Source organism: Sphaeramia orbicularis, chromosome 20, assembly GCF_902148855.1.
Source record: "Sphaeramia orbicularis chromosome 20, fSphaOr1.1, whole genome shotgun sequence".
In the NCBI taxonomy this organism is placed as follows: domain Eukaryota; kingdom Metazoa; phylum Chordata; class Actinopteri; order Kurtiformes; family Apogonidae; genus Sphaeramia; species Sphaeramia orbicularis.
In genome coordinates this window covers 4,699,640-4,723,844 of record NC_043976.1, presented here as the reverse complement: position 1 = coordinate 4,723,844, position 24,205 = coordinate 4,699,640, and the positions used below count along the sequence as shown (strand labels likewise).

Here is a 24,205-nt window from a genome sequence, read left to right as displayed (position 1 = left end):
AATGTACATGTTGCAATATTTTGTCTCTAATGCAGCTTTGAAAAGGCCAAAGACCTTGGGGGATCCCACCAGGAAACCAGAGGGGAGAGAACTTAGGACATATTTGATAAAATGTCAGAATGGTATGATTTTTTGAAAAAACTAGGCATTTTGGTGACCTTTAACCTACAACATGACCTTGACATTAGACTTTTCATAGTACAAAGTACTCTTATGATACAATATGACACTTACAAGATCATTAAATGGCCTATCATGAACATATTTATACATTGCACTGGACAAAAGAGTGGAGCAGCTGTGATAGTTGCGATTTTCAGAGTTAAAAAAGTAATTTTCGGGGTGGGGTGGGGGGGGTTTTGGACGAAAATTTAAAAAAAAAATTACACAGGAGTGCTTAGAACATCTTGTTGTATTAGCAAATTAGGGCTAATGTGGTATTTGATGTTAAGCCCCCCCCCCCCCCCCCCCCCCGCTGTATTACTGCAAGGTCACATTCACAGCACCTTACAGTAAGGCAGTGTTTTTCAACCTTGGGGTTGGGACCCCACGTGGGGTCGCCTGGAATTCAAATGGGGTCACCTGAAATTTCTAGTAATGGACTCTATGTACAGCCCCATGACTTCCTGAACTTCAGGTGGGTTCCTTATTTCCTGTCTTTCATTATTGGAGACACTGATTAATCCAGTTGTGTCTGCTACTTCTTGTTGTGACTACTGTGGTCAGGAACACTTGGATTAATCAGTGTGTCCAATAATGAAAGACAGGAAATAAAGGGCCCACCTGAAGTTCAGGAAGTAGTGGGGCTGTGCATTGAGTCCATTGATAAAACAAAAACGAAAACAAAAAAAAAAACTTACAAATAAAAAATATATGGTGAGTTGGGAGGGACAATCCCAATACATAAAGGACATGACAAACTGTGAAGCTGAAACTGAAGCACTGTGGTGCTGTTTATCTTTCAAATGTTCATTGTGGTCGGTTTAATATGCAGCAGCTCTTTCATAATTCATAGTTTGAGTTATTGTTTGTTCAGCATAAATTTGCAGTCTTGTAAATACAGCTAAATAATAATAATAAAATTCTCACTTTGTGCAGTAATCTCAACCTGGCTTTTCTGCCTCCGTCCATAATGATATACATTATATAGATTAAATGTCATCTAAAATTAACATTTATTTGCAACTTAGTATAGCAAACTATTACATGATCAAAAACAAATTAATTTTAGCAAAATAAGTCTCTGTTTTGAAGGTCTGGGGTCGCCAGAAATTTATGATGTTAAAATGGGGTCACGAGCCAAAAAAGGTTGGGAACCAGTGCTTAAGGTGTTTAAAAACACTCAGTAAATTACACTGTTTGCAAAAAACAAACATTGAACATTTAAAAATACATAACATGTGGGGTGCCTGTTAATGCACAAATGACTGACCAATATTTTGTATAAATGTCCTGTGTTCCACAGGTAGTCAGAGAGCGCACCCTCCCTACATCCCTCCCCCCTTCACTGGTCTCCTTCACTGTACCGTAAACATATCGAAAATGTATTGAACCGAAGACCCCTGTACCGAAAATGTACCAAACCAAAAATGTTCTGTACCGTTACACCCCTACTTTTCAGTAACCCTGTTGCTCAAGTTCTTGGTCACATTTTCTCCTGAGGGAACAGTTATTCTCTCCCACTGCAGTCTAAACATCAGCGTGTGTGTTGCGGCTGGCTCTTATGCTTGTGCTGTGTACATCAACCTAACCTGACATGGCTCTCGCGTGATTGGTTTGGTGCGGCGCTACTTAATTATGATTGGCTGTTCTTATATCTGTCAAAACACGGACAAATGAATTCTATTGAAATTGGATCGAGCATGTCTCATATCAAGGAAAAGTTATTTTGCAACATATATCCTAATTGTTTTATCGCCTAGCCCTAGTGTAATGCTACAGTCAAAAATGTTGCATGTTTACACCTGTGCTTATGGCTGAAAAATTAATCAACTTATACTCACAATACTGGCTAGTGCAATTACACAGTCCCAAATAACTACGATTAAATAGGCTCAGACTTAAGAGGAGGATTATCTAAGTGCATAAATGAGGTAAAATATATATGGTGTTTGATGATATAGTAAATACAGTGACACTGAACAGAACAAGGCACTGGGTTCGACATGCAAAATAAAAGTCACATGTTTTTGCAGTTTTTAATGTTAGTTGAATTAGTTAAACAAGTGTTCATTTTCCTATAAAACCCGGCATGTAGAGTAAAAACATAATTGCACAACAGCCCACAAGAATCACAATATGATATTTTGAGCAAATCATGAAGCCCTACCGGTGCTGCATTTCATGAAGTATACATGAAGTGTAACTCCTCAATCCTAAAAAACCATAACTGTATGCCATGGAGGCCAGAGATCAAACAAAGCACTTACAAAATTAACATGTCCATTACAGACATGACTGCAATTTTAAGCTGTCCTTCTATTGTCACACTATTGTTTTCAATGAGTTAGAATATTTGTAATTTAACAGGTAGGTTGCTTTAGGCCAGTAGCTCTTAACCCCTTAGGGGGGCGCCAAAGATTCTGGGGGGGGGCACAAGGCTTTGTCTGCATTGAGGTTACAAGTTGTGAAAATTCTATTTGTGGATGTTAAATAAAAATAGGCTACTTACACACTAGGGCTGCACGATATATCCAAAATGTATCATTATAATGTATGATATCAACGCTTCTGAAAGACATACCCCAAAGTTGAGAAATGTCTGTAAATATAAGCTACATTTTATCTGCCACGCATTCACACTCTGAATGTCAACATATTTGGCCAATTAGATGCTGTCATGCTGCCTGAGAAGCCTGCCCCCTACCCAATGAGGTGGTGGGTGTAATTGTCACTTGTTTTCCTGGTTCCAGGTCCAAACAAATCTAAGACGTGCAACCTACTATGAAAAGGCTGAGCCGGTGACTTTTTTTTTCCCATCACAAACTGCTTTCCTGAGCAGATGAAAAAGGGTTTGAACTCTCGTGTCGAACCGTGTTAGTTCTGTAGTCATTAACAGCTGCGGTCTGTTTCAGGGCTCTCAAGTTTTGAACAGAGATCAGAGTGAGATTTTGGCAGCGGCAGCAGAGGTGGGGGTTTGGTTGGCGTGGCAATGGGGGTCTGATCTGAAAAGTGACACATAAAATCATACAAATAAAAATATTTATTTAATTCAGCATTTCTTAGTGCAGGTGTGTGTGTGCGTGTGTGTGTGTGTGTGAGAGAGATAATGTTAGTGTTGTTTATTGTACTGTGAGATGAATATGACAGCTCTCCTCTTCTGTAACGCTGTTGTAGCAGAATATCTAAGTCTTACCCGGATACAGTAACACTACTTTTTTGATGGGCTGTTCGGTAGCTATATTCTTTTTATTTGATTAGCTGGTGTGTGGCACCTGGAAGGCACTTTCTGAACTCTACGGGGAACCAACTTGATTCCTACCTGTTCCACTGTTATAAAAAATAGCGGCCCAACTTGGTGGGCACTATCCTGGTAATTTCTCTGTGTAAGAAATACAAGGTGTGGCGTGTGACTGGTGAAATGTGTGTGTCTCATGCCCAATGCGTGAGACTCGAGGTCCCTGCTATTTTTCAATCATGTTTTGTTGTTCTTGAAGACTGCTGTGCACGGATATAAAGGATTACTTCATTTACCTTCCACTGAGCTGGACAGAACAGATACAGTACTGACAAACAAAATATGAAGTATGAAGATGTGGAAACACCTCATAAAAGCATTACTGTGTATCATGTGGATACATTTGATCCTGTTAGGCCAATGCAGTCTGCGCACAGTTAGCTAAGATAGTAACATTCTCTACCACCAAATGTCCTTATTTTCTCAGATGTCCCTGAGTCCATAAAACACATACAGTTGTTCCACCACTTGACGTGTTTTAATACCGTGTAGAGGAAGAGGATGGAGCTGATAAGTAAAGTTACAAGTATTAAACAAATAAAGAAGTTTGGTGCTAACGAAGGTTAGCATCTTAGCTAATTAGCGGCTCAGCCATTTGCATTGTAGGTTGCACATAGTGTTTTAGTCATCATAATGGCTGAGGGCAGTGAGTTGAGGCAAACAAGACCCCATTCTGCAACACCTACTTGGCTTGACAAATTAGTAGTTCAAAAAAAGGTTACTAGTTCAAGTTGACACACTGCAGTTGGAGTTAAATGATTGTTTAAATTTATGGTAAATTTTGAATGCTTTAAGTTGTTTTCATATTTTTTATTTATTTCAATTTAATTTGGTTTACAGTGGGTGGCAGAAAATATTTTAAGGGGGGCAAGGTGATTTATGGCCAGCATTGCCGATGTAGCTGCACTTTTTCCCAATAAAAATAATGTTGGAATGGAAACAACACATTTCTTTCTTTAACTGTCTGCATCAGTCTATGTAGAGTGAAGAAAAACATTAAATATTTAAATATTGCAAGTCATATTGTTATTGCAAAATTCAATAATGTTATTGAATGTTTTCCTAATATCATGCAGCCCTATTGTACACCCAATAAGATAATCAAAAATCTGTATGAACCCACTCAAAACATATTTAGTCTGCATTTAAAAATATCCAGCTACTTACTAGCCACACCCTCTTGACCTTTGAAACTCTGTGACCCCCACAGCATGAGCAACAGTCCGGTAAGGTCAGATAGCTAATTCATCTGAGTTTTTTTTTCTTGTTGTCAGTGTATCATCATTCATCATTTGTATAAAACACCATGTCTGAAAAATGCATATGACTCATCAGTATCAAAAAAGAAAGTCGAGTTACGTTAAGTTTGGTTTTAATGAAGGACGGGGGGGGGGGGGGGCGGGCCTCTAAGCAAAAAGCCTTTCCCAGCATTTTGTTGTGGCTATGGGCCAGAGGGGTGTTTTTGTAATGGAACATGATCCCAACATAACACATCCATGCACAGTGTGAACATTAACATCTTTGTCAGCACAATCCATCACTGACACAACTAACTACGGCTGATCTTTATGATAATTTTTTATCTATATTTAGCACAGGACTCAAAGCTACATTTCAGTTCTATTTGTTTCTCTTTTAGAGTGACGTGAAACAGTCTCTCCGACCAGGTACAGTAAAACATACTAAGCAAAACACTAGGACTGACCTAATTTAGCAGCTCACAAGGATCACAAATCAATAGACTCTCTTGGTCACTGGTAGTACAATTGCATGCTTGCTTACTCAGTGTGCCAGGCAATTACTCCACCACCTTCTAACAACCTAAACCTGTTGCTATAGAAGCCCTTTGTTTGTGAGACACTGGTTGAACAAGGCTGGAGAATAAGGAGAGCTGCCAAACTATGGCTAGTTTTGAGAGATTACGGCATAAAATAGATATTGCTAGGGACCAAGGGGAACCCATGTTGCATTACAGGAGGAAAACAGAGAAATATGGCATCAGTTATAGTTCAAATTGTAAAGATTGATAATGACTACATAGAAGGCTAACTAATGCCTATTGCTTTGAATGACAATTAGCCTATGTCAGGATACTACTAGTCATAATTTAGCATGGCCACGTTATTAACTATATATATTTTGCTGAACTGAATTCCAAAGGGGTGACATGACAAGAGCTGTCGAATTTGTTAAACATGTCTGACGCCTCTCCATGTGCGTTTGTTGTTTTCAGCTGATCAAGACGCAAATTAACTTTATTGTTTAGTTCAACTTAACTTTAATGTTATGTTTATCCACAGTGCTTTTAGCTAATCTTAGCCCACACCCCGTTTTTGTCTTAACGGTCACTGATGAAAGTTGACTTGACAAGTGACAAATTACTTATTTAAATTGAAAGATTTCAGTTAATAATATTCATACGGTTTTGTGGTGAATAATTATAAGGTCTGCTTAACTTTTGGGGTACTATTGTCCCCTCTCCTTCAGTTCAACAACATGCGCACCAACAGAGCCGAGGTGAAATGCGGTGGCTAATCCTCCAGTAGATAGATCAGATAAGAAGTGGGACAAAGACTTTGTAACGGGCAACTGCCTTACCATACTTGTTGGGCTCCCTGTTGTACTTGAGTATAGGCAACACAACGTTGGGGTCTTGCAGCGGCTCGAAAACCGAATCTCCCCCCGCCTCTTGCGCTTCCAGTTTCTCCTCAACGCTGCCGCCGCCACTGCAGCCGGTGTCTGGTGCCAGGTCAGCGACAACCACGTCCAAGTGCACCCCCTCCGCAGCGACCCCTCCTCCCCCGTCAACCGGGACTACCACAAATCTTTCGCTCATGTCCGGTCCTTCTCCTGGTGCCCCTGTTTCCTGTAGTCTAAGTAGGGGGAACAGTCCGCCCGGTTTACGTCCGCAGATCACAGCGGACACGAGCAACAGACTAGGACTCAACAGACACACATGCTGAGGCGCTGATCAGAGGATTGATTACAGTAGAGATAAGCCCGCCCTAACTCGACGCTCATTGGCTGAGTGGGCCAAAGAGCGCTGTCAATCAAATATCTTAAGCAAATCTGAGCGGTTAGGGTTAGTTAATTGTGTTAATTAGGGAATTAAAAACATGGCATTATATTGTCCATTTAAAGTTTCGTAACATGAATAACAAGTAAACATAGGTTCATCCCAAATAAAAAGTAAAATATAAAAAAATACTTATGATTTTACTACAGAAACACAGCAGTATTATTGTGGCTGTACTCATAAGCATAAATAATGTATAATCATAATCTGAAATAATTTACTTTCAGGCTGCCTACATTAAAAGTAGCATAACAACAGTGTAAAACACAGTCCTAAAAATAGCCATAGAGGTAGCGCCCAGCTGCTACAGAGGAGCACATGTACTGGTATGTCACACTGCACTCATTAGAAACTCATTTAATGCTATTGACATGATGGAGTAATTAACACCCACCTTGTATATCCTGTGCATAATAAATCATTCTTATTTAAATCACTGATGCTTTAGTCATTTCCCAAGAACTTGCTACTGCTCAGAATAAATAGCTTGTCAACACCATAGGATAGAATGTTGTTGCATATTTGGAGTCAGTTTTCAATTCATTTTTTTCAATATGTTTTCTAACTTAAGTCACACAGATGCTTGAATGCTCCAAATCAAGGGTTTCTTTTTGTGTTTCTGATTTTCAATGTTCAGATGATGACAACAATTTATTGAACTTCATGACCAAACCACCCTTTCACTAAATTTAGGAGAAATTCATTATACATCATCCTGAGCAACAAAATGAGGGGGTTTAAAGCATATCCCATCAACTGGGATTATGTAAACTGTCAGAGCCAACAGGTTGTGCTTGAGCTGCTGGACTCACAACAGAGTTTATGAAACATGGAAAATCATCAAAAACACTGGGGGTCAGTAGGTCACAACTTCCATGGTTTTAATCTCTTATGGATACGGTTATGTATAAATAATTTTTGGTTTAATCACTCAAGCACAAGTATCAATCTCCTGGGCTGAAACATGAAGCCAACGCCCATGTGCCAAAACAAGTAGTTCCATAAATTACCACTTGCTCCAAAAGTAAGTCAGTCCCAATGCAGCCCCATGTTATAATTTGTGCAACAGCTATCGATTATTTTTGTAATCAGTTGATGCATTGAATATTTTCTTCGATTCAATTAGAATTAATGATTATTTGAATGGGTGAAAATTACATGTCTGAAAATGACAAACAACTTGTCCTTTATTCCAGAATAAGCTGAAACAACAACAAAAAGTATAAAAGTAAAAGCATTTATAAAAACAAAAATCTATAGGCTATAGAAATAACAATAACAACAGTAAAAAAAAAAAGTTTAAAAATATATTAACAAAAACAAATGAGTCAAATGACATCTACAAACATTATGTGCATTGCAGTCTTCAACACATTTGTATCCAATTTACTAACAACTAAAGATGGAACTAACATACAACTGAAAAAAAATTAAGACAAATATTTTTAAAGTTTGCGTGAAAGCTTAAAAGTTTAAAGAAGTGATGATTCCACTGAAGAAAAGTGAGCATATGGACACCCTTACTGGGGTGTGCCTTTGCACATCAGGTGGGAAGAGGTTGTTTCTGAGGTCTGGGCTTTGATTGACAGCCAGCTCAGGTGCTGAGTCAGCAGCTCTTCTAGTTGTGTTTAAGAAGTTACACAAATACGTCTCTCAAAGGATTCATTCATAAATTCATTTTCCAGACCACATAGTCCTCAAGAGGGTCATGAGGGGGCTGGCATGTAACTCAGCTACCAATGGGCCGAAGTGGGCTACACCCCAGATGTGTTGCCAGTTCATCAAAGGCCACTCAAGGGATTGTATGTTGAAAGTTATTTAATTATTGTAACAGCCTGTTAATGTAACATAGCTACATTACATATATACATGCTGATTACACAAAAGTGACATTACGGTTATCAAATACAACTAAATGTGCTAATATTTATAAGGATCTGAAATTACTTGTGTTGGTGTTTAATACGGTACTGTTGTTTTCAGTAAGTGCGTGTTATCTTAGTGAGTTTCACTCCTTATACTTCCCCAGCGCCATCGTCATATACAAAAATGTACGCTTCTGTTTCCAAAATCAGCAAGAAAGTGACAGCCAAATTCTACAAACCAGCTGGTTACGTTATTGAGGATTAATCCAATATTTATCTGCACTCTATTCTCAAACTTGACAGAAACGTACAATATTACCTACTTGTAAACAAAAGCAAAGCATCACTCAGATACTATGGTTTCCTATGGCTGGTCCCCCTTTTATGTTTACATATCTCTTTAGCATCATGACCATGGACCTTAATGATGGGACCCTTTGCCCTTCTCTGATTTGTGTGTATGCTCGGGTCTAAATACTCTTTTGTCATTTCCTATTCAAGCATCTAAGCTTGCACTTTAATGATATCAAATAGTCTGCCACTTATTTTACAGCCACCTAAAACTTCTCAACAGAGAATTTTCTGGATGGACTCCAGGAGACCACTCAAACTGTAATTGCTTAAATGGTGTTATGTGGACATCCAAAATAGAAAGCTGGCAGCACAGTTTAAAGACCGAAGGCTGGCAGGGTAAGGGTGGGGTGACACTGGGTTAGGGGTGGCTCTTTTGAGTTTACGTAAGTAGAGTAAGTTACTCCAGGTCAATTTAGTTCAGTAAATCAAAGACATTAAAATCAATCCAGAAGTTACATTTTGCATTTTTCATTGTAAAGGAAAAGGAATGAATTCTGATTATGAATACAGTGAGGGGAAACACATGTGTAGTGTAAGAGAGTTTTCAAAGTTCCTTGTAATCCTCCTTGTCCACAGTTAAACTCATCGCATTGCCTTTAAACAACTTGCAGGCTGGACCAAATGAAATACAGATTACATTTTAAGCTGAGTGAGAACAGATGTGGCCTTTACAGTGACAAAAGGGTGAGCAAATGTCACCCTTCAACTCAGTGCCATTCTCTTTTCGGCCTTGAGCAAAAGGGATATAATTCTGAAATAGGTCAAAGAGATGAAAACAAAACAAAAAAACCCCCACAAAAAATCCAATCTATTATTCAGTCAAATTTTATTTATATAGTGTCACATCATAACAAAAGTTATCTCATGTCTTACATAATTACATCCTGAGATAGAACCATTGCGCAGTTCACTGTAGTATTCAGTAAGCTAAAGTTCATGGACCTCACAGGGACAACTCCCCTGACTCAGTTGTCATAGAGATTCTCCTCTGGGAGGGAAATGAACAAACAAGCCCCTGAGATGAAGTATTTTTCAGGATGATGGCTTTCTGTTTTCCATGATAAGACAGCAGAGGTGGTATGCAAAAAAGAACAAATATCAATATGATAAAAACACATTTTTCTGACTATATTTATTTTAACAATTTTATTTTTATCTTATTACTTTATTTATATATTTTGCAACACAAATACATGTTTTTTTTTTTAAGTGTCAATGCATTTGAGGAGCATTATTGATAACTAGTGTGTTGACCCGTGGGGATCCACAGGTCATATTAATACCAATATCTACGGACTGAAGTTAGTAAATGTGTCGTTCCTGTTTTTAACTTCATTTCCCATCATGCAACATGGTACTGCACTTTTGGTCAACCGTCATGGACTGAAGCTAGTAAATGCATCGTTTAAAGAAGTTAAGTATCTTAGAATTATAATTACAAAAAATGCAAATAAAAGAACTGATTTAAATATTATTCCAAGGACCAAAAATATACAGAAATTAAGAAATGACCGGCTCACAAGAGACCTCTCTCTACAGTGCTGGATTCCTCTATCTAAAGCCAAAGTTTTCTCCAGACTTCTCTATCCATGCAACTCATTCTATACATCTTCAAAAGTAATCAAGACATCTAACTCCATAATATTTAAATATATTTGGAAAAATGAAACTCACTACCTTCATAAAAAAGAGATTATGATAAAGGGAGATTACAAACATGGAATTTGAATCAATTATTGCATCTCTTAGAATGAAGTGGTTGAAAGACTGTCTTTCCCAGCCCCATTCCATGTGGGATCACATTTCAAATAATTTATTCAGTAAAGTGGGAGGTATTGACTTCTTGTTGAAATGTGATTGTGAGGTGCAAAAAATTCCTATAAAGTTATCTAACTTCCACAAACAAGCACTGAACTTCAGCAAAATGATATTTACCCATAACTTATCCCCACACAACACTATTTTATGGAACAACAAATTCATTACAATAAATAGAAAGTCAATTTTTAAAGTTGAATGGTTTCATGATGGTTTATCATTTGTTTTTGATTTATTGAACACAGAAAGACAGCTGTTATCATATGAATAATTCTCTAGGAAATGCAATATAAATAGCACAAGAAAAGAATATGATAAAATCTGTAAAGCAATTCCAACATCATTACTTCAAATAACCCAAGGTGGTATGCCATGCCCATTATATGGTCCCTTCTTACCTTGTTTGAAAGTCAATGAAAATGATCTGTTAGATAGAAGGTGCAACAATAAAATTATGTCTAGCTTTTAAACTGAAAAACTTTGGCAACTTTAACACAGTTGCTTTTTGATAAATGTTTTTCTTTTTTATCTTTGGTGTCCTGCCATTCCCAAAGTAAAGGAAACTCATTTCAAAATTGTATGGTCAATATACCCTGCTAATGATTTTTTGCACAAAAGATTTAATTTTGATGTGGATCCCCGTGTTTTTTGTTCCTCTGAAGCCATCCATTGAACATTTGTGTTTTAATTGTTCATACAACATTTCATTTTGGGCTGATATTCACAGTTGGTTGTCCTTAAAAATATAAAATAGTCCATCTTTTTCTTTATGTGAGATTGTTTATTATAAGGATTCATTAGATGTAAACATCAAAGATATTGTTAACCTTATTATTATTTTGGGTAAATTTAATATTCATTGTTGCAAGTGGTAAAACATGAACCGCTCCTTTAATTTGTTTATATGTGATTTTATCAAATATTACAGATCTCTACAGTATATTGATCTCTACAGTATATGTTTATCTAAGTCCTTGCTGTTTTAAATGCATCTTGCCTTGGTCTTTTGTGCTCTATTGTCCTGTCAGAATTTATGTATGTATGTATATATGTATTTATTTATTTATTTATTTATTTATCTTTCTGTCTTTGTTTCTCTATTTTCATTACACTTCAAATGTCTTAATCTTTTTGTTATTTTGTTTCACATATTTTCAATAGCTCTTTTTCATCTTTCCACCATGTCTCCTAATGGATTTCTGTTTCACTTTTCTGCAACATTTTCCCATTCTTGTTCTGTAAATTGCTTTGTGCCAATAAAGGGAGAAAAAATAAATAAAAATGCATTGTTCCTGTTTTTAACTTCATTTCCCATCATGCAGCACGGTACTGCGCTTCCGGTCAACATTTCACGTCATGAAGTGTAGTATTGTGGTTCCCCTTAACCGTCATGGACTAAAGCTAGTAAATGCACCATTCCTGTTTTTAACTTCATTTCCTGTCATGCAGCATGGTACTGCACTTCTGTTCAACTGAGAAACATGATTGTAAGACTATTGTATTCCAAAATGACTAATATCTCCTAAAATATTGTTCCTATCAACTTCATATATTTAATGTGGATATGGGACTATTCCTCAACTGCAGGTACCAAATCGGTGAGTTAAAATGTCTCAGTTTCTCAGAACTGTGCAGATACACACACACACACACACGCACACACACACACACACACACACACACACACACACACACACACACACACACACACACACACACACACACACAAGCTGGCTTACACAAATACAATGCATACCATATCAACATGAGCTTCCTGTGGGAAGTCAAACACCCTGTGAAGGTATCCAGGTGTAAATTCTTTTCAAAATCTTTTTATCGCTATTTTTTCCTCACAACTATTACCCAGGTAGGTCACTATAAAATGTATGCAATATTACACAAAGGGCAGGGTGGGAATGGTTGAGGGGGGCATTCCCACCCCAGATCAAAAGTGTGCAAGGTGAGGAACTCCGGACCCAAAGAGAAGCAAGAAGTCAACATAAAAACAAACACATTTAGAAAAAGAAGAAGAAGAAGAAGAAGAAGACAGATTACAATGGTAAAGATGTGTCTCTTTCAATTGTACAACATGAAAAACAGCCCGACCTCTTCGCCCCTCTAATCTTTACTCCTCATTTACTCACCAGTCTTCAATAGTTTAAACATTAACTCGGCTAGCATTAGTGCCAGCTGGTTGAACACACATGTAGATGGGGGACAAATTAGAGGATGAAACATGATGAGAGTAGTCTCTTCCAAGAAAACAGCACCCCATCAGAAAAGGATGCAAGGGTTCACTGAGTGGTGTGATCAGTATGAAAATGACATGAATCAGTCATTGCATCCAGCGTGTGTCCTATCACGGCCCTAAACATAATAAATCTGTAATAACTTATCTTTTTGAGTTTCTTTGTACTGACATATTATCACCATTTCATAACTGTAACCCATGTTTTGTGTAGTTTTAGTTCAAGAAAATCAATGTTAAGGCCTATCTCTCCTACTGTAGTCTCATAAGTCTCCTTGATCATAGTCACATACAGTAAGGCTTGACTTGACTGCTTCATCTGCGTTTGTAAAATTATAGATGCAACGATGCATGCCCAGAGCGTATGTGGGTCAGTGCTATAGCATAAAAGGAGGCTTTTTATTGTGTAATAGGTCCCCCACTGCTGTGTCATTGTGCTGCCCCTGTCACAACAGGCAGTGGTGGTTCGACACTGACACATCCGTAGCTCCAGAGTGTGAGCAAATCTCAGTGGAGAACTGATTCAACAGCACACAGAGACACTGAGAGGACCAGAGAAACAGCTGCCACACCTCAATGTGCTGAGATGAGCACTGGAAAACGATGAAAAGAAAAATAAGATAGAAAGCTGGTGACATTTAAATTCTTAACGTTTAATGTATAATGGCTGTGATAGTGAAAAGGTTGGTGAAAGGAAAAATGCTTGGAGGGGGTGACCTAGTGATGCTGAGAGGTCATTGTTGAAGAGGGAGGAAACGTTAATGGGCTTGTTTTTATCTGGATGCAGATGGCACACTGTTTATGACAAGATCCCATGGGCTGCTCTATCCATGAGGGACAGATGTGTATGGAATAGAAGGAAAAGAGAGACTATGATTACACTTTACATCTGGACCTCTGTTAAAGTCGCAGTGCATGTGACAGTAACCATCTGTACAATATGAGCACATGTAGCCGCTTCCAGATGGGTGAGTGTGCATTCAGAGACCTCCACAAAGCAACATTTACAGTAATGCAGAAGGTATTTCATACACTATGTCCATTTGACAAAATTAAGAAAAGAGGGGACAAGGGTCTGAAATTAATAGATATGGTAGACTCTTGTCCCTTTAGATCATGACAATTCAATATGCAGCCTATAGGCAGTCTTTTTAACATTTTCTGTGGCCCACAAAAACCTGCTATAAATCATGTTCCCATGTAATGTGATAAACAAAAGAACAGTAGTTTACCTCTGAGACATTTTGGGAATATCAGAGACCTGTGTACTGTCATTCAACCCAACAGGATTACACCTGCCCCTCATCATCTGTCATGTGTACGTACAGTGAATCTTGTAGTCAGGAACTTGGGACACAAGACAGAGCTGTTTTAGAATCCTTGTGTGCAGCCTGAACACTGGCTATTGACCACTATTAGCAGCAACTTCCATAAAATGTCCTATTCGTGACAATTAATAAAAAAAAATCTATTGTTGTATCCATCTTTATCTTAAAAGCAGCCCATGTGTGTTTGGAAGAGTTCTGGAAGATGTTACAGACAGACCAACACCTCATGTCCTCATGTACCTCATGTCTATTATTATGTTATCATGTCAGTTTTTGCAGTTCTGTATCAAGGCAGCAGTCTGGCTTTGATCATAATACAATTAAAGTGGAAAAAGGAATGTGTATGACTTGTTTATTCCATGTAGTAATATTAACATTGTACTTTAAGAAGAGTTCAAGAAGAGTTTCTTGTATTGGGTGATCCTAATACCCCATAACATTCAAATGTGGTACACTTGATACTAAAGTTAAACAAACTTTCATATGCACCACACTGAATAATTCTTCTGTTTCATAAAAACACAAAGAAATATTTATAGGTCATAAATAATTTCCTTATTTTTCCAAAACATGGTTCCAGAATAACATTAATATTTCAACTATCAGTTGCTATTAAGTTGCTTGTTGTTGACTGAATGCAGTTTCAGAGACAATGCTATCAGTTCTGGTATTAGAGTATGAACAAGTGTTATATGAAAAATGAGTGAACAATGACTGTAAATACCAAATCAAAACGGTGGTCAGGAACACCCGACCACAGTGTTTTTCAACCTTGGGGTCAGGACCCCATGTGGGGTTGCCTAGAATTCAAATGGGGTTGCCTGAAATTACTAGTAATTAATTAAAATTAAAACGTAGTAAAAAATATATGGTGAGTTGAGAGAGACAATCACTATATGTAAAAGACATGATAAACTCTGAAGCTGAAACTGAAGCACTATGGTACTGCTTATCTTTCGAATATTCATTGCAGCCGGTTTAAGATGCTGCAGCTCTTTCATAATCCATACTTTGAGTTATCGTTTTTTCAGGATTCATTTGAAGCCTTGTAAATACAAGCTCAACTGACTGTACATATCCTGACCAAGGAAAATAAAATTCTCACTTTGTACAGTAATCTCAGCCCAGCTTTTCTGTCTTTGTCCATAATAATATACATTATATAACTTAAATGGTGTCTAAAATTAATGTTTATTTGCAACATAGTAAAGCAAACTATTACATAATCAAAAAATCAATTTTAGCAAAAAAACAAACAAACAAAAAAGTCTCCATTTTGAATGTCTAGGGTCGCCAGAAAACTGTGATGTGAAAATGGGGTCACAAGCCAAAAAAGGTTGGGAACCACTGCCCTGACAGATATGCAAGACTGGGGAATAAAATACAAATATGCTTTCAGTTCTTGATTGTCCTCTGGATCAACAAGAAATGCATCATGTTGCTAGACACTGTCATCATGTGTGATTTTCCTCAGAGCAAAAATCAACTTTTGTGCCCTAAAAATGACCAAGATCTCAAAAAGTTCTCTTATTCTTAGTGTGATTAGAGAGTACACCATGGCAATAGCATACTCTAAAAACCCAGTATTAAGATTAAGGCAACTTGTTGATCAGTCTCTAAATTTTGCATTTTGCAATCTGAAAAAGTCATGTCACAAATGAGCAGAAAAAATTTTATTCATTCATTTTACACAGCACTTAACCCTTGGAAGGGTCACAGGGGGCGGAGCCTATCCCAGCAACTATTGGGCAAAAGTGTGGTACACCCTGGACATGTCACCAGTTCATCACCAGTTTGGCATGTACATAGGTATGAAAAAGGGAAGAAAGAACCAGTGACTAAATGATAGACTATATTGGTTTATTCAGTAAACAGGGATAGGTAACAAAATCACCAGTCTTGTGGTATACATGAATAAAGGGGCCTGCAATGGGATTAAGATGGTCTAAACTATTTCAATCCATGACTGGCAGTTGTCTTGTTTTTAGTTTGTGCTGAAAAATACTCCAGCACCACTGGCCAAGTGTCTGAAGTATTTGGTTCAGCACTGGGACAAATTCTTCTAAACAGATTATAAAAACTTTATAATGTTAGCTGGTAAAAGAGCTCAAATAAGAATTTCCATAATGTTCTCAATAGGTGCAGACAAAAATGCCAATGAATGCAGCTGGAGAGACCTAAAACAATTAATGGGCTACGTGTGCCAGTTGGTAAATTAAATTCACTGAATCCCACTGGAAGCACAGCAAACAAATCTTTGTTATCAACAAAGACTTTAAGAGCAATTGGTTACACTTATTTTCATTTGACAAAGTTGTGGTAACTGATTCAAAAGACTGTAACACGGTAACAATGCCCATCTTGGTTGTTTAGAGAAGCGTCTGCACCACATCAGAAAAATGGCTGTCATCAGCCTGGCCAGTTTTTTGCTAGATAGAAATCTGTTTGAATGGGGGGGCTTAATATCAAATTCCACATTAGCCCTGATTTTCTTATGCAACAAGATGTTCTAAGCACTTCTGTGTAATTTTTTTGAAATTTTCATCAAACCCCCTCCCACCACCCACCCCGCAAATTACTTTTTTAACTCTGAAAATCCTTGTTTTTCAAAACTTTCGCAGCTTCTCCACTCTTTTGTCCCGTGCAATGTATAAATATGTTCATGATGGGCCATTTAATGATCTTGTAAGGGCCATGATGTATTGTAAGAGTACTTTGTACTATGAAAAGTCTAATGTCAAGGTAATGTTGTAGGTTAAAGGTCACCAAAATGCCAAGCTTTTTCAAAAATTCATGACATTCTGACATTTTATCAAATGTGTCCTAAGTTCTCTCCCCTCTGGTTTCTTGGTGGGATCCCCCAAGGCCTTTGGCCCTTTCAAAGCCACATTAGAGACAAAATATTGCAACATGTACATTCCATTTGAATTTGCCACCATTAGTGTGGTGGGAAACACTAGCACACATTTTAGCGGGAATCTCGAACACTTATGGCAGAAAACAATTGAAATTCAGCATGCCCTGGAGTACTAAGTTAGGAAATTAACAATGGCTACTTGTAGTTATGGAACAAGGTCAAAAGCCAAGAAAGAACTTGAAAGGGTGGCCTATGTGGAAGCGTCTGACCTCCCTAATGGTGTCCTGCTACATAAGAAGGATATTATTGAGTGCATGATTTATCTTCTTCACCCTGCAAGTGCCGGTCAGGTCCAGCAAACCAGGTCCATGGCTGCAAAGATTCTCACCTCTGCTTTGAGGGATCACTGGTTGTTCTGGAACATATATTGCCAGCAGAATTGAAGCCCTTTACACCTGTTTCCTGACTAATATGAATCGGCCACAGTCCAAACGAAGTGAGAAGATGAAAACTGACATGAACAAGTACAATGGTGATATGGAAAAGCTGTTTGACATTTTCTGTGAAAACAAATCAGCACGAGAGTCACAAGAAAATGTTTTCAGGGTCAAGATGGGAGAAGAAGAATGGCAGTTTCTGCATTCCATGCGCAGTGATAGAAAGGGTTGCCGTGAGGTTCAGGTAGACAGGAAATGGGACAGGACAATGCAACGGAAGAACGCAAGAGAAAATGCCCCGCAGGCCATGGAGGAATTGCATCAGTTCAGACATACGAACACCTATTTGCCTCAAATTTGAATCATTTGCCAGTCTCCCAGGCCTACTACCATTTGTCAGAAGACATTGAAAATTCACACAATAGCGCCCCCTACAATTTACCTTTACGACAATTGCATCAGTTCAGACATACGAACACTGATTTGGCTCAAATTTGACTCAGTGGTACATCTCACAGGCCTACACCCATTCAATGGAAGAAATTGAATTTTGCCTGCATAGCGCCCCCTAAAGATTTACTTATAGAAAAATTTCTTTAGTTCGTACATATAAACACCGATTTACCTCAAATTTGAGTCAATTTTCAATCTCCCAGGCCTAAACCCATTCATCAGAAGACATTAAAATTTGGTGCTAGAGCGCCACCTGCTGAACAATGGACATACTTGGACTGGACGTGCCTGTGGCGAGGGCCTTTAGATGCCGCTTGCGGCTTTAATTAAAAAAAAAAAAAAAAATTATTTATTTTTCTTCTCCTGCTCTTTGAGCTCAAATATGACCCCCTGAAAATTTATGAAAACTCACCAAATTTTGCCAAAAATTCAGAAATGCGAGACATGGAATTTACATATAGGTTTCATAGATGTCGGTAAAGAAATGTTGCGGCAGCACCCCTTGAAAAGTGGAAATACATTACGCCAATGGGAGCACATCTAACGTGAAGTTTGTCGTAGAGCCACGAAAATCGGTACACAGATTCATCATGACGAGACAAACGAAAAATATTTTTATGGCCACGCCCCTAAACCAACTCTTAGTCGGCCATATTGGATTAAAATTTCCAAAATGCTGAGTCAGCGTTTTCGCTGACGTTGTAATTTAACTATCTTCTCCTTGGGTGTTTGGTCAAATGAGCTGAAAATTGGTGTACAGTATCTAGAGGAGTGGGGCATCAAAAGTTAGCTGAATTTTTGGGATCAGTTTCACCATTTTTGTGTGACGACATCGCAAACTCTGGAAAGTTTCTTTTGAAATTTACCATTACAAAAATTGCCTCAGCTCAGACATACAAACACTGATTTGGCTCAAATTTGAATCAGACATAAATTCAGAACTGCGAGACATTGAATTTACATATAGGTTTCATAGATGTCGGTAAAGAAATGTTGCGGCAGCACCCCCTTGAAAAGTGGAAATACATTACGCCAATGGGAGCACATTTAACGTGAAGTTTGTCGTAGAGCCACGAAAATCGGTACACAGATTCATCATGATGAGACAAACAAAAAATATTTTTATGGCCACGCCCCTAAACCAACTCTTAGTCGGCCATATTGGATTAAAATTTCCAAAATGCTGAGTCAGCGTTTTCGCTGACGTTGTAATTTAACTATCTTCTCCTTGGGTGTTTGGTCAAATGAGCTGAAAATTGGTGTACAGTATCTAGAGGAGTGGGGCATCAAAAGTTAGCTGAATTTTTGGGATCAGTTTCACCATTTTTGTGTGACGACATCGCAAACTCTGGAAAGTTTCTTTTGAAATTTACCATTACAAAAATTGCCTCAGCTCAGACATACAAACACTGATTTGGCTCAAATTTGAATCAGACATCTGTCTCCCAGGCCTACAAATGTACATTTACAAAAATCACATCAGTTCGGACATACGAACACCAATTTGGCTCAAATTTGACTCAGTGGTACATCTCCCAGGCCTACACCTATTTGTCAAAAGAAACTGAAATTCTGCAAAACAGCACCCCCTATAATTTTTTTCTAAATTTTTTTTAATTAAAATTGCTTCAGTTCGGACATACGAACACCAATTTGGCTCAAATTTGACTCAGACATCTATCTCCCAGGCCTACACCCATTTATCAGAAAAATTTGAAATTTGGCGCTATAGCGCCCCCTACAATTTTACCTTTACAAAAATTACTTCACTTCAGACATACGAACACCAATATGGCTCAAATTTGAAACAGTTTTCAATCTCCTAGGCCTACACCCATTTATCAAAAGAAATTGCCATTTTGCTCAGTAGCGCCCCCAACAAATTTACCTTCACAAAAATTGCATCAATTCGGACATACGAACACCGATTTGGATCAAATTTGACTCAGACATCTGTCTCCTGGGCCTACACCTATTTGTTAAAAGAAATTGAAATTTCACACTACAACACCACCTACAAGTTAAAAAAAAAATTTTTTTTAATTAAAATTGCTTCAGTTCGGACATACGAACACCGATTTGGCTCAAATTTGACTCAGACGTCTATCTCCCAGACCTACACCCATTTATCAGAAAAATTTGAAATTTGGCGCTATAGCGCCCCCTACAACTTTACAATAATTGCTTCAGTTTGGATATACGAACACCGATTTGACTCAAATTTGAATCAGTTGTCAATCTCCCAGGCCTACACCCATTCATCAGAAGACATAAAATTTGGGGCTAGAGCACCACCTGCTGAATGATGGCCATACTTGCACTGGACGTGCCCGTGGCGAGGGCCTTTGGATGCTGCTTGTGGCTTTAATTATTATTTTTATTTATACAGGCCTGTGTATTTATTATTATTAGTTCAGCATATAGTAATTCAGTTGGCCTGAGACTAATCACTCCTATTCAATGTTTATTCACTCAAACTGTAGAAATGCACTGCTTGGCACAGACTGTGGCAAATCACAAGTGCTTTCAGGGTGTTAAGTATGTGATTGACAGCTATTTAGTGATTACATATTAGATTACTACATAGAAGCTTGAAAAGAGGCTTCTGTTTCCAACAGCAGTAAGACGTTGCATCATGTTATCTCTATATTTAATCTTTTATTTTCGTTCCTGCTGCTTTAAAGTTTACCAGTGAAGTCGCTCAAAGCTCTAGTAACTCTTCACTTACACTTTCTCAGAATTTTGTCTCCGTCAGATTATTGCACAGTCAGTAAATCAGTGGTTATCCCAGTAGTTGAGCTCTAGTAGGTGATGGTACGAAACCAGCCAATTTCCTCCCAGGAGACAGTTTTATAATTCAGCACTTGATTTCATCTTCTTGTTGTATAATCCGCTTCTCTTTCCCACTGGTCCGCTCTATCCCTCATATCTCTCATTCTGTTTGGTGGGGTCCGCCTGTCTGAAGCTTTGTCTCAGCTGCTGTGTCGGGGGTTTATTTTGAGAAGTGGACAAAGAGGGATGGGATGGTTGGCATACCAGCAGGGACACACATACACGCCGCATGCACCCAATGGACTACCCATACACACAAATATAGTATGCACTTGCAGGCATATTTGATGAGTGAGATGCAGGTATGGTATTGTGATATGCTCAGTTTATCTCATATCTACACTCCTTAACTCAATATAGATAGTGAGTTCATGTAGTCACACGTCACCATAATATTCCCTGTATGAATAAGCACTTGTCATGCACAATGCTATTTTAGTCGTTTAGCTTTTCGGTTTAGGTCACCAAATCAAATCAGATTTCACAACATACAATACAAATAGGTTTTTGTAATCATTTTGTTTCTGTCTGTCTGTCTGTCTGTCTGTTCATCCAATGACATAATCACATTATTTGAAGAATGCATAGAGATATCTGCTCCGAATTTATACTGTGGATGCATCTTGGCATGGAGCAGAAGCCTATTGAAAATAGATCACTCTGACCTAGTTTTTCAAGGTCAAATGGCCTTTTGCCTTGTGCAGTTATAATATCTGAGTACTTTCAAATATGTATGTAATAAGTTTTACACAAAGACAATCTAATGTAAATTATAGGGCAGTAACTTCCAGCAGAATCTTACACTATATACTACATGGGGCATCTCAGGAGGTTGAGCGGGTGGTCCAGTAACTGAAGGGTTAGCGGTTTAAATCCCACTCTGTCATTGTCAGTCTGTGGTGTCCTTGGGCAAGACACTTCACCCTCCTTGCCTCCAGTGTCACTCACACTGGTATATGAATGCGTATGAATGTTCAGTGGTGGTCGGAGGGGCTGTTTGGCTCAAATGGGCAGCCACGCTTCCATCAGTCTGACCCAGTGCAGCTGTGGCTACAAATGTAGTTTACCACCACCACAGTGTGAATGTGAATGAATGAATAAGGGATCAATAATGTAAAGTGGTTTGGGTGCCTTAAAAAGTGCTATACAAATCTAATCCATTATTATTATTATTATTATTATTATTATTATTATTATTATTATATTTGGCCAAGGGGTGTTAAAAGTGTGCGGCATATTATGTTTTCAGTTGCAATTGAATTGCGGCATTAGGAAATTTAAGACATAAGATGCTCTTTAAAAACAGATGGAATACAATGATCTATAGCACTATATGAAAGTTTAACAGTTTGTTGAAGTTTCTTATACTAAGTGTATAAAAAAGGAAAAAAAAGCATTTGTTTTTCCGAGCAGATTTCTTTGTAAAGGATGAGTCAAGTGATGTTGTGCACCTCATTGTCAGCAAATACAGAAAGTATTGTCATGACTGAACAAGGAATGAACCTAAATGCACGATTTTCAAGTCTTTATTAAGAAAAAACAAAAAATAAGAATCAGTCAATTGAGGCAAAAGATCAAAAAACAGAAGATTTCAAAAACACAAAATCACCCACAAAGGATAAAAAAACTAGGGAAAAAAGAAAGATGTAAAAAACAAACAAACAAACAAACAAACAAACAAACAAACAAAACCCCACAAAATCACTCATTGAGGAGAAACTGCAATCGACTTGGTTAAAGTAACAAAATAATATTCAAACAAGCACATGGAGCAAGAGATTTACAAAACCTGATGAGACAAGGTGAAAAGATTCGGTTCTTCTAGCACGGAACAAGAAAAACTGGCTGGGAACAAAGGGAGACATATATAGACAGCATGGGAAGACAATCATACAAACAGGAAGGGCAAGCTGACAGAAACAGAAGGACAAACCATTAACAAAATAAAAGTCACAAGCAGGGCCGGACTGAGACTCATTTTCAGTCCTGGAGTTTCATACCTCAGACCGGCCCACTTTAGATCACAACCAATTATTATTAAAATATGCAATTATAATCTTACATGTTATCTTCATCTGTCTCATTTCTGACTAGTGGTTCAGGGTTGTGCTGCTGAGCTGCTCCTCTGTCATCAGTCCCTGAGTAGACTCTACTCTCCCTTTCACACTTCCTCCAGTTTCCCTAGACTCGCCTGCACCTGTATCACAATAAAAAATATCTACAGACATTTTGACTCACTTAACCAATTCAGATATTTACATTGGCAAAATATGCAGGCTTATTTAATATTACTTTATGCTATTGCCTCTCAATTGTGGGCTTTGTGTATTTACTGTCTCACTTTTAATGATAAAAAATAAAATAGGTCAGGACTATTGTTTGGACATAGAAAGTGGTTTTACTGGAAGTAATGCTTGGTTATTCACACAATCTGTTACAACAGCTCACCTTTTCCTTCCATACTGACAGGAGCAATCCCCTCATCACTACTGGCTCCAGACTCTGCTTCTGACACTAAATCACATTTTAAAAATGGTCATAACTCTCAGCAAAAATCTTCTATTTTGGAAAGCCTTTGTGTCAGTTTCATTCATGTAGTGCTGAATCATCTATCATCTCAGAGCACCTTTCATACTGAACAGGCCTACACCATACTCTTCATTGTAGCCTATTTATTCAATAATATTCACTCTATGAGCAGTCCTACCTGCCCACTCTGGACTTGTGGGCTCATGGCCGGTGCCTGGTGCTGGATCTGCTTTCTGACTCTGAGGAGCTACAAGACAAAGTTTCCCAGTTATGTGGCCTCGCATCATACTATTATTTAAATTGCATAACGTTATGTTACACGCCACAATGCCACACAATGCATTGACTCGATAATTAACTAGCTTGAAAGGTGGTTTACCTGTTTCATCGTCCTTATTATTTTCCAACCGGGAGGTCGTTTTTGTGAAGAAGTTGCCGATTTTGGCACATTTGGCTGTGTTTGCTTCAAGAGCTTTCCTCTTTTTAATCCTTGCCTTCTCTGCACCACCCTTGCTCTTTCTATTATCCATGTTTCAAACAGCAAACACAGCTGACCATCGACATAGCCTACAGAGCAGAGATGGTATATGCTCCACAGCTACAGTATAGAGCTACTAACCGTATGCAAGGACATATTACGTCAGGTCACGGTGTGTCTGCAAAAAAGAGGAAGAAAACAAACAGCTTGCTAGTAAAGGGGGTGGCAGCCCAGGAACAGCAGCTGCAGATTACATGATCAACTCAGTGCTATGACTGAACACTGGCCCCCCCAAAAATAAATAAATAAATCAAATATTAAATATATATTTAAAGTAAACTCCGGCCCTCGCGGCCTAAATATTATACCGGCCCACAGGGAATTGTCCTGGTCCTCCCGATTAGCCAGTCCAGGCCTGGTCACAAGACATAACTATAATCTTCGGTCATGACAAGTGTATCCATACGCCTTAT

The 24,205-nt window shown here is 38.2% G+C and overlaps 1 protein-coding gene across 4 annotated transcripts in view; it reads right to left on the bottom strand.

Moving 5' to 3' along the window:
* The window catches only part of slc12a7b (solute carrier family 12 member 7b), a 101,689-nt gene extending 95,280 nt beyond the window's left edge, over positions 1-6,409 (bottom strand). For all 4 annotated transcript variants that reach the window (XM_030122827.1, XM_030122828.1, XM_030122829.1 and 1 more), the window contains exon 1: positions 6,056-6,409. In XM_030122827.1, the coding sequence (XP_029978687.1) occupies positions 6,056-6,293 (238 nt within the window). In that variant the 5' untranslated portion in view covers positions 6,294-6,409. The remainder of the gene's footprint in view (positions 1-6,055) is intronic.
* Between the last annotated feature and the right edge of the window lie 17,796 nt (positions 6,410-24,205).